Here is a 12,345-nt window from a genome sequence, read left to right as displayed (position 1 = left end):
ATCATTGAATGATGCACAGCATAAATTAAATACCAAAATTAATACTGAAACATCTTTGTATGCCATACATACAGAAGGAGGTGCTGTGATTTCTTCTTTGTTATCCTTTAGCACTTCATTATGTGTTGTAACTGTATCTAAAGTCCAGCCTTTATGTGCTCGAGTTGCTTCTTGTTTCATTGCTGTTAGGAAGCCTTGAGAAATTAAACCAGAGATTTAGTATATATGTCACATGACAAAAAGAAAAGTAATCTTGCTCGGTTATCTGTGTAGTTCTGCAACAAATGTTATAGACAGATATTCAGAGTTCCATGGGAACCCAGACTAATGACAGCAAACTTTGCTTTGGAGCCAAAAGAAGAACAAACAGCAAAAGTGGCATAGAATGCATTATTACACTGAAAAAAAAAATTTAAATGGCACATAATTTTTTTTCTATTGAATTATTCAGTTAACAAATGTGTGCTCAGGATACTGGCTTATAAATTGTCTTAGGTGGTCAAGTACAGGATCCATGGTAGAGGTGTGTTTCAAGAAGGAATTTGAAGGCAGACAAGATATCAATTATATGAGCTGGTATTCATGTAAAGGCACCTTATGAAAAAGGCAATTTTTTAAGATGACAGAAAAATAAAATAAATTTCACTGATATAAAACAGAAAAGGTATGTCTGAATGTAATAATAAAAATAACTATATGAGTGTGGGGAATCTAGACAAGGCAGTGCCTACAAAGGATGAAAAAAATCTATGTTTTGTTAGTGAAGAAAAGGGAGTCCTGGACAGAAATTAAGGTATAGGATGACATAATCAATCAGTAAGTCAGGTGATTTTTCAAGTATTGTTTTGAACAGACTTTACAGAGGTTTGCAATAAAAAAGCTTTGAGAGAGCTGAATAGAATAAGCACAAGATGACAAATAACTGGGCAGCAAAGACTTTGGGATGTGTTATAAATGAAAAAGCTACAAAAATTGCACACTTGTAGCGAACACCTGGTTGTTTCTGTATAAGTGTCTCAGAAGATGACAGTGCAGTCACCAAAAAAACCAACAGCTGCTATTTTATGCTACTGGATGAAGAACTACTTGGAGTTGTCAGGAAGAGATTGTGGTAAAGAGAGAAAAGTTAACAATGGAGAACTGCATACTTCAGAGTGATTACTGGAAAGACTTAAAGGTGAAGTGGCATCTGTTATTTCTTGATAGGGCATAAAGGAAAAGAGGACTAGCATTTTGTGGGCTGTCGAGTATCTACAAGGAGGAGAAAACCACTGAATGAAATACTGACAAACCAGGGAGGAAATAATGAAAGTACGTGGGCATGCAGTAGAAGACAGCATTTCAAGATTTAAGAAGTGGTTTAACATGCTAATTAGGACAAAACCAATGAGAAGCTATGATATTTGTCACAGCTGAAATACTCATATGTGATATAAATACAATTAATGTAGTACTTGAACATGTTTTCATTTCTCAGATATTATATATTCTGATAAAAATAAAACAGTGTTATTTAGGCTTCTAAATTTTCCTAAAAATTAATTATATCTCTATAATATGATATTTGTTGTTTTATAAGACTGTTCATTCCAAGTGCCATGTGTACTGAATGGGATATTGCATGACCATTGACATACATTCTCTCTTAATAATGATAGTTTATAGGAAACAAACATTGATACTAAAGAATCTAAATACTAAAGAATCACAACAGGTTTTAATACAATTATTGGTGATAATTTATAGTATTATAAATAGATCTTTCCACTAAACTGATAAAATCCATTCCTCATGTTTTAACATTATAATGTATTTGCCAATGTTATGATAGATTTGGAGCAATCAGTTTAGATTTTCCTGCAGTGGCAGTATAGGGCAGTACAAATTCTGATTTGCCTCACACCAGTCATTTTTTAAACTTTACTGTATGATTTGATTTACTCAAAAAAAAAAAAAAAAAAAAAAAAGGTAATACTGGTAAGCAGTTTTATGAATACAGTAACTATACTTACCTTACCCCTAGCCACAGCGCACCTTTTGTGCTTAGTAGACTTCTTTCTCCATCTACAGGACTAATTTTTTTGGAAAACAGAGGCTGAAGCAATTATCAAGTTCAAGACCATCTATGTCTTGGGTTTGTTTGGTATCAGGTTAAATACTGTTCCAGTGAATGATTGCTCTTAAATCTTTTATAAAAAAAAAAGTCTTTCTGTTCCTACTGTACAGCATATAAATAACATCTTGCTCTAGATTAAAACTCTTCCATACGCTCAACTTACAATTTGGAATGCGTTAAACAGTGTGAAACCACAGGGAAAGAATATTTTCTTTAAAAATATCATTATCATTAAGTGTATTTTCTTTAGAAGCTGCATCATGTCATGCTACAATATGTCAACAAGATATAGCATTTTATTAGTTAACTACATGTTTTCCTTCTTGTAATACAAAAACTGTGCTTACGGGTCAGACTAAAAGACCATCTGTACACACATCCTGTCTCTGACACTAGACAAAGGCAGATGCTTGGTGAAATAATATTACAACAGGCAAAATGACACATAAATCCTTTCCCTTCTATGTTCTTCCAGATTCAGGCAATCTGGAGTTTAGGGACCTCCAAACTCAAAGGTTAAGTTTGGACAGTCATGTTTATTGCCATCATTGGACCTGTTTCCCATGACTTTATCTAATCACTTTTTTTGAACTCATTTATCATCTTGGCTTCTATGACATATTCTGATAGCTGTGAAAACATCTTTTCTAGGTGCAATATTAAGCTAGATATGTAGTAAAACCTGTTAAATTGTGATCCAATACATTATTACTAAAATCCTTTCAGTACCTTACCTTGTGGATTAAAGAATCCAGTCATCCAAAACACATTTGGTCTTCCTTCATATATCCAAGTAGATAATTGAGTATTTCTTTCCAAAAGTTCAGTAAACCAGAAGCCAAGTGTTGAAGAATCCCAAGACACTCTTTTCCATACTTGAGGAATTCGAGCATCATACATATTATCAAGTATATCTCTCAAACTCTGAAAGAATTAAGTCATAACACATGAACTAAAGCAATCAAGGTCATAGTCTAAAATGCAGTATTCCATACATAGCAAATATGCTTTACTTGCCTCACTCATAACAATAGTTCCTTCTATGGCTAATTTAAGATCATTCAAACTGTTGCGGAGTATTGTGATCACCTTTTGCATTCGGTCAATTTCTTGCTGAAGAAATATATTCATAGAGTTAAGATGTCCCATTTTAACTAAATGAGATTTTACCTGAAATATAGGGGCACAGAAGGAATTTAGATAAATCTGAATTGTTGAAATACTGTTTTCATATAAGACGTCTTAACTTTCTTGTGTTCAGAAAAGTAAACAGTAGACTTGTATTTCACATTATTCAGCTAACATTTATCCGCTTAAAACTATTGCAGTTTGGTTTTTTTGTTGTTGGTTTGTGGGGTTTTGTTTTTTGGGTTTTTTTTTTTGTTGGTGGTGGTTTGTTTGGGTTTTTTTGTTTGTTTTTTTTTTGTGTGTCTGATACTACACAATTACTCATGATTGTGCTAGAATAGGACTTCACCCAGAAGGCCCAGAAGACTGCTGTCACAAAAAGTCAAGACTGATCTTTTTCTGTTTTCACGTGCAACTTTGAGATGTTGGTTCCTTGCCTGAATCTGCTACTAGCTATATGATCTTTCTTTACATTTCAGGGTTTCTTTTTTGGAATGCCTTATGTGAAAACTCAGCAGAGAGAACAGAAAGAAAATAACTAAGATTAGCTTGCCTCATGAGGTATGTAATCTGGAGGAAGTTTCTCTAGCATGTCTTCAGCTAAATGATAAACAACTGCTTCACGAGTTTCTCCAGGTCCTATACCACTTTCTTTAGGTTGAATGTTGGTAATAGTATCTAGAACATCAGCTGCTGTATTACTCTGGTATCTGAGAGGATAAGAATTATAAATTACATAGGGTTTTTTAATAGTCAAATGATACTTTGTAGAATGCACAACTTGAAAGTGGAGAAAAAACATGCTGTCTCATCAGGTTAAATCAAAACCCCTAAGAAATAGTTTTCCCTCACATCCTGCCCCAGGCTGAACACATTGATCATGAACATTTGTTTTTTCCATGTTTGTAAAGAATATGAATTTCCCCCACACACATCCTGTTATATACTTACTGCTTTTCTCATTCAGGGCTAAGAAGAAGTTCTGCAAGCTGAGAATGTGAGGTGGCAGAAAATCCTGCCATGATTTCTAGGGATTCTGAGGAAAGACAAGAAAATGGCATATGCCTGACAAGGACTTCTAAACAGTCGCAGTCTTCCTTGCTGGGAAGAAGCAACAAAGGTTTTGTAGCAAGGAAAAATATTTCCCTCATTTAGTTGCTTCTTAAAAGTGGAATGGAGAAGATGGAAAAGCTGGAGGCAGAACTCTGGAAGCTGCCCCTTTATTAATTAATAAATTAATTCTACTTTGAGGTATTTCAGTATTAATAATAAAAGCTGCTAGGTTTACAATGTTGGAGATTTAAAACAAAACCTTCTATTCCATAGTACAGCATTGGCAGTGCTAATGTAAATTTATGATCCGAGTCAATACAAAAAAGTGAATTAAATTAATGTGGCATTTGATGGTAAAATACAGTAGACCACATCAGTCCTTCAACACAAGCAGAATTATAGGAGTACTCTTCTTGCAATGCTATCTAATGGCATAGAGCTATGAAAGGCAGTAAGAAAGGAAACATAACAGTATGTTGGTACTGCCGTGCTGGCATTGCCTCCTTTTACCTTATAGGATCAGCTACATAAGGAACATACGGCATGCATCTGACACAGAATATAATTTTGCATGTCAGTTTTACTTTTCAACCTTCATACAACACCTGTCTCCTCCTATGACAATATACTTTGTCATACATAATTATATAAGGCATGAACACAAGGATTGTGCTGCAGGATAGAACAGATGAACTCCTAAAACATCAGAGTTTTGGGGACAGTATCATAAGACTTCAGAAGCTAGATACTGCAGCATTTCAACACACACTGTGAATGCAATTAGGAAGACTATACATCAGAAAAACAGAAGAAATCCTACTGGCAGTTTGCGTCTCAGAGGATACAATTTCTTCCTGTGAATGTAGGAATGGTGGGGCTTTTGCAGTTTTTAATAACCCTTGACTTCAGACTCAGAACTCTCAAGCTTTTTTTTCTATTTATGATCCTATTTAATGAATGAGAAATTTATTCAAGACCACATATGAGCAGAAAGGTTGGATAAAATCAAATTTCTCTTGGACTCATGGCTTCATTCCTAATTTGGATGACAAACTGGTGGTTATAATCCTTACTCTGGGTCTTGTGATCTAACTACTAGTGATAAGAGACATGTGAACCTTCCTCTTCACACTGCAAATACTGTCCTTCCAATACCACTGTCAAACTATTCTATGTGGAAGGGGTAGATCCCGTGATTATAACAGCAATTAAATTATAAAATATTACATAATTATAAAAATGGTATTTCCCCAAATCTAAACAAAAATAGAAACAATTTAAAATAGGCAATATGTAAACTTTGGGGAAAAACAGAGAACAATTTTTGAAAAATAACCAGAAAGGAGCAGAATCAAAGGTAAGTAATACTCCTTTCTTCAATGACACAAGCTAGAAATCTTCTGGAGAGGAGAAATTATTACCTGAATCTTGTGTAAAGAAGCAAACATGAATAGCAACAGCAGTTTGAACAAGAAGAGTTTTATATAAAACCTCTTTTTTATTTAAAAAAAAAAATTAAATCAAAAATAGAAAAGACAAACATGCATCTCAATGTGTACATAATTAAAAATAATATTCCAGCATGGAAATGAAAAGAAAATAGAAACAAGAAATTTCATTCATGTAACAGTGACTGTACACAATGACTGTAAAAGACACTCTGAAACAAAATTTTTCTGGGCTTTGGAAAACCTGACTTTCCTTTACATTGCAAATAAAATGTTGAAGTATAGATGCAAATAATAATGAAAAAAAGATTGCACAGGTTTGTAGAGTAAAGGAAGTCTTGAGTAATGGTAAAGGAAGCTAAAGCAACATTAAATGAATCTCATTTACAGTGTCAATGTTGCCTCAAAGTAAGCATGTAAGGTAAAGCACTATATACCTGTTTATATTGTTTTTTCCTGAAGCCCTATTGAAAAGCAACTCGTGTCATAAGAAGAAAAAGAGAAGGAATTTTCTGTGGATTTTTATTTGCTCCAGAAACTATTATTAAGAGTATTTTCTTACAGCATTTGGATTCAGCAACCTATTATAGTATGGTAGCTGGAGTCTGTGCCATTAGGAATTTTCTGTATTCATAGTTAAAACTAAGAACAAATGCAGTTTGACCGAAGCATTACTCAGTATTGGGTAGAAAACAGCAATATCTATTGCAACATGCAGAACCTTACATTCACCAGAGGACAATGGGAGATTCTGCTCTATCTCCAGTTGGTTAATAACAGCTTGCTTTAGCTTTACAAAAATTCAGTTAGATTTAAGGCTTCGGTATGGAACCAATTGGAGAAGGGGTTTTGACATGATGGTCAGGATATTCCTTGCCTGCTCAGGTGCCTGTTATCTATGTGCTTTAGCAGAGCCTATGATTCATATAGCAAGTTAAAACCAATTGCAGTGATTTCAGGTGTTAATCCCAGGTGGATGAAGTAGTGACATTCAGTGAAGTCTTATAGCTTCAATGGATCCAATTCAAAGGAACCAATGGATTGAGCTTTTGGCTGAACTGGTAAACTGTCCCACTAAACCAGTGAGAGATCTGTCTTGTCCTCAGTAATAGTAACATGGAGAGGTCCTGGCTGTCTCAGGGTTCCAATTCTAGCAGTTAGCTTTCTGCATACTCCAAGATTACTTGATAGGATATTTTAAGGATAATTTGAATGCAACTTTTATATTGTATGCGATGCTAACCCATTTGGCGAGTGTGTCAAAGATGAAATTCAGACAGACACATGCATAGCTGCCTATAACAGACTGTGACATGGAAAAAAGCATGAAGATGTTGAACATTTCCCCCAAAACTCTAAAGAAATACCTACAAAAGAAAATCTCCAGGAAAAGGACTAAAGTAGAAGGAATATGCTGATGTACCAAGTAGAAGGAAAATTCAGTACTAGAGACAAATTAAAGAGCTGTTCCTACTCACTAAAACTCACCCAGCACTGTTACCCTCGAGTTTTCTTCTGTAAATCAGCCCTCCTAACAAGCCTAATTTGGATCCAAATTATCTCTCTCTTCAGGACTTAGTTTTCTGTCAAATCTTGGCTCTGCTCTAATCACTTCTGGAAGGGAGGTCTTTCAGGTATCACAGAATGACTTGAAACAGAACCTACTCTTAGATTTTTCAGAAGTATATATTTACAATGGTAGGTGCTAGGCAGAACTGACAATAAAACTGTACTGTTCTCCCAGCATGCTTAGAATACTGGGATTTTGATATGGCATTAGACTCTGAAATCTGAGACTGAAAAATTTTGGGAAATTATTCTTTTGTTAAAAAATTTTAGAAGATACTAGGTTTCCACAGCAGTTGGGCACTTGAGTAACATTTGTTTTGTTTAAAAATACAAAAAGATAAGTTAACAAACAATGAATGTGGGCATAATGAAAATGCAATAATTCATGGCAGAATTATTAAGAACATCCGTGAAAAAAAATATAATGATGATTCATATCCTTTCACAGGGCATATAACACTAGAAGGAAATAGAAGTCAACTGTTACATACATTGGAATGAAAAAGTGAATCAAGTCAAAGATAAAACTTTAAATGGAGATAGTACTTAGTGTGGTTGAAAAGCCTCTTTTAATAATGGAAATGGCAGGACTGATGCCAAGAAAAGATTGTACTTACATCCAAAAGCATACTTGTAAACCAAATGACAATTCAGAGAATCATTTAACAAGTGTACACAGAAAAATAATATACTACTTGGATCAGAAGGCAGATATTATAAACTTTCTCTAGTTGCACTGTATAGAAGCTTGTATCATATCTTCATATAAAAGTTCTATAATGCTTTCAAATGTTAAAAAAAAAATAATCTAAAACCATGGGGACTAATAAGAATTCCAACTGCTTTAAAAGAATATGTAAAATGTAGCTGAAGATACTGCATTCATAACCATGTACATACATGTCAAGTGTTGCCATTCAATAGTGAAATTCACATGAACCCTAGCCTTCCTATGAAAAATATACTTTTCTTGAGTATTTCATAGGGTTTTGTTTCCAAATAATAAAATAAAAGGTTTCTGTTTTCAATATGTGTTGGGACCTACTTACGTAATATCAGCATTGGGATGGAGACCGAAGACCTTTGGGCTGTCCACAGCAGGGAGTGACAGGATGCATTCAAAATACTCTTCCAAGGTTTTGCATGCTGGAATGTTATATCCAGTGTAAAAACAGAAGGCGCTGTCAAACATCTTTTCATTAAACCACAACTGTGAAAAATCCAGAGGAAAAAACCCACAATTACTTTGCTACATAGAGGTTTTTTAAGCTCATTTTTATTCTTAGGGAATAAAATATTTTGGCTACTATATTTAACTTTACTTGAATACACAAGTAAATCATTAAGAACTACATATTCTAAGTCTGACTTCCACCTAACATTTTACTAATTGCTGATCCTCACTAAAAGGAAACCAAGGGGAAGAACCTCACTGCCAAAGAATGATGTTTTGAAAAAATCAGTTCACTCCGAGGAGTCTTCTAAACTGTGAAGACATGCATATTCAGCAGAAAGGAGGTCTTCGATTTTGTATTGCAGCTGCCAATAAAAAATGACAAATAACTGTATTTTCAAGGTCTCCTACCTTTACAAAGCAATTAAGAAGACGCTTATCAAAGTAATCTGTGACTTGGCCTCCATATTGTACTTCTCCAATCATGTAGTGTACTGTCTTCCATGATATCCCCTGGATGAAAGTAAAGCAAACGAGAGACTGTAGTTATAACATATAAGAAGAAGGTATCCAGCCTGTAATTTCAACATCATCTGAAGCTCATAAGGCTCTGAAATTTAAGCTGCAAAGATCATTGTTGGAAGGAAAAAGTAACACTTTATTTCCAATGTATTTTGTGAGCTCAGCTCTACAATTCTACAGTAGTTGGGCTTGATCCCACTATTAGAAATATATCTTATGATTACTTTTGTGACCTAAAATTACTTTCAGCTGCTATTGCTTCTCCTATTTCTTTTTTTTGCCCCTCTCCTCACCCCTTCCCCTCCCGCCCCCCCCCCCCCCCCCCCCCCCGCACCGATTTTCTCATCATTCTTTATTGGCAAAATGCTGCTTTGTAAGGAATGGATATTCTATTACATTATTCCCTGATAAATAACAGAAGACCAAATGGCAGCCAAAGAGATATTTGATTGACTGTCAAACTCTGTAAATATTTTAGTTCCCTTTCCAAAACAGATATTCTATAGACCTGTCAATATTTTGGATATGGTACTGAAAAAAACAAGATTGAATGCAGAAGTTCTTAACTATTACATATTTTTACATGGAGGATAGGCACCCAAAATATTTCAGCTTGACTCATACAGAGAATCTGAAACTTGGATCATTAGAAGCTGCACTGAAAGAACAGCAATGGATGCACTATTATAAATAGTAACAAAAGAAAAAAAAATTACAGATGCTATACAAAGCAATTAAATATACTGTATGCAAATTTTAGTATTCACCTTCTTGATGTCACATTCATCTAGGTGATTTTGTATAAACTGAACACTGGCTGTGAAGTCTGCCAAGTTAAATTCATAGGGAATATTCCAACCCAAAGGCCCAAACTTGCGTCGTTCCTTAGGAATACAATAAAAACCAAACATGTTTACGAAACAACATATAATTTTGTTTTATTATTAAAGTTCAATAATAGTAATAATAATAATAATAGTGGAGTAAAGAATTGAACTGAAGAAGAAAGGTAGCCTAGGAAACCACTATGTGCCTCATACATATCAGTAATAAACAAACTTTTTTATTTACACCATCAGGGATAAATCAATGTCATCAGTCATAAGTTTGAAATGCCTCATGTCTGTATGGATGATCAGATTTCTATATTAATTAATTTAAAGATTTGCCAAATCTCTGCATTTTCAGCACATTCAACAATTCTGATTTCTATAGGTTTTCATTTTTTTCTACATATACTGCCTACTAATGACGGTTTCAATTTTTCAAGCTCCTGTATTGGTGCTCAGTTATCCAAAGGCTTCTAGGTTGCCCCTTTTGACTTATGGTTTCACTGTATTTTTTTAACACATATTTTTCATAATTCACAACTTTATAATAAGGCTGCCACCACTACATTATTCAAATTGCATACCCATTTGAAAATGAAATTATAATACTTGCAGTAACAGTAAAACAGTTGACTATAAAAGAGAATATAATCTGAGATGAAACCTCCCAAACTATTAGATTTCTCACAACTTCGTTTTAGCCACCTCAGTTACATCACTCAATGATTTTTTTTTTTCAGAATGTAGAACAAATTAATCCAAGAAGTTAAGAATTAAATTGTTGAATACTGCTGACATTTATTAAATGAATAAAGAGCATAATACTGACATTCTAAAATTAACTAAGTGATAACATATTTATTAGAGTTTAAATTACTGGTTCAATAATGACTGACAGTCTGCCATCTAATTAAGTAACATTTACGTGCCTTAGTTACAATATTTAAAAAGAACTAGAACTGAAAAAAACCTTGTATTTTTCAAAATCAAGTATTGTTTATAAGCAGATGAGACAGCATTTACCAATAATACCCTGCAGAAAGGTATAATGATTTTCTGCCAAATTCTCTGAATTACTACTTAATCTATATTTATCATAGCAATCTTATCGCCAAAGGATATTAGGAATTGGTCAGTTTAATGTCAGGGCAGTGTATATATATTGCTTGCTGATCGTAATTCATAAATAAATTTTCTGAACAGATGAATAGCTATAATAATTTTTAAAATTACTGATGGTTGAATAAACTTGGGTCTTCTAGTTTCACAAGAACAGTGTAATCCTGAGGCAGTGCACAGAACAACTCACTGTTTATAAAAAGGTAGAAGGAGGAAAATAATGCAGAATACTGTATCTTAATAGGGACCTCCAACAAATTGTCCTTCTCTCATCGTCTTTGCAACACTGAAAATAGGAGTAGCTCAACAGACCCTAAGGCTTAAATGTATTCTATAACTATTTTGACATTCTTGATGAAAAGAAGGTGTATTCAGAGAGCTCAAAATGTTGATATTTATTGTGATCTTAAAAAATATATCTTTAAAGTACAAGGTATCGATATCATTTTGCTCACTTTGGAATTAATGTAGAAAACACACTGACATAGATAAGATAAAAACAAGACGCTAAGTGAGAGAATTTTATTTAATTTTAGCATTCTAGAAAGTAGACAGCTACTCTAAGCTAGACATCTGGATTGCCTAAAGTCAATGGACAGAAAGAGTGATATATCTCTAGAAAATAATTTGCTCTCTTATAGAGAGATAGCCAAGACAGATAAACTGATTTTCTTTTTCAGAGTGCCTCTCTATTTCTATTGACTACAGAGAGAGATTTTTGCCCTTACACCAAATTACTATCTCTTGGACAGATAAAGTTAGGTGAGAAAGAAACTCATTCTAAATGTCCATAGTATGAAAATTGTGTAAAATTTATAAAACAATTACGAGAATAAGGAACCTTGCAGTACAGATTATAGAAATTAAAACTTCAGCCCTGCAACATTATCCTACAAGAAATATCAGAATGTGTATTTCAGGAACCTCTGATAAAGTGACTGCATACATTGTAACACTATTTGCAAACCTTATAAGAAATACCTGAACAGTAGAATGCAGGAAAGCTACAGTGTAAAGCAAAGGTTTCCACATGGGCATATTGCTAACATTTAACAGGTCTTGATTAATTCCAGAAAATGTTCTTTTCAATCCAGCACGTATACCCTGGGGAGGTTCATTTGTGAACTTTATAGAAATCTGTCATGTGAAAAAGATAAAGGAATTGAATTTGTTTACTGAAACAAAAGCAGCAACATACTAACGTCACAATTATTAGCTGTAAATAAAATGTAAATATCTGAAGCATTGTAGATACAAAGTTGATATGTATTTTTACTATAAACTGCATAAAAGGAGTACATACTAGATTAGACCAACAAAAGATTTTGAACATAGAGCTTTAGTTCATGTTGGTCAGAACCATCACTGTCACTTGTGGATGTCCAT

The 12,345-nt window shown here is 33.8% G+C and overlaps 1 protein-coding gene across 1 annotated transcript in view; it reads right to left on the bottom strand.

Annotated features, from left to right (window-relative positions):
* Positions 1 to 12,345, bottom strand: part of DNAH8 (dynein axonemal heavy chain 8) — a 146,280-nt gene that overhangs the window by 9,887 nt on the left and 124,048 nt on the right. The window contains exons 82-89 of the mRNA XM_080408689.1: positions 11,941 to 12,096; positions 9,778 to 9,894; positions 8,900 to 9,001; positions 8,364 to 8,524; positions 3,798 to 3,954; positions 3,134 to 3,286; positions 2,851 to 3,040; positions 73 to 194 (exon numbers count right to left, since the gene is read on the bottom strand). Of these exons, the coding sequence (XP_080264815.1) occupies positions 73 to 194; positions 2,851 to 3,040; positions 3,134 to 3,286; positions 3,798 to 3,954; positions 8,364 to 8,524; positions 8,900 to 9,001; positions 9,778 to 9,894; positions 11,941 to 12,096 (1,158 nt within the window). The remainder of the gene's footprint in view (positions 1 to 72; positions 195 to 2,850; positions 3,041 to 3,133; positions 3,287 to 3,797; positions 3,955 to 8,363; positions 8,525 to 8,899; positions 9,002 to 9,777; positions 9,895 to 11,940; positions 12,097 to 12,345) is intronic.

Source organism: Falco punctatus, assembly GCF_963210335.1.
Source record: "Falco punctatus genome assembly, chromosome: 12".
Taxonomy (NCBI): Eukaryota; Metazoa; Chordata; class Aves; order Falconiformes; family Falconidae; genus Falco; species Falco punctatus.
Note: the sequence above shows the minus strand (reverse complement) of the source record. Positions and strands in the feature narration are given on the sequence as shown.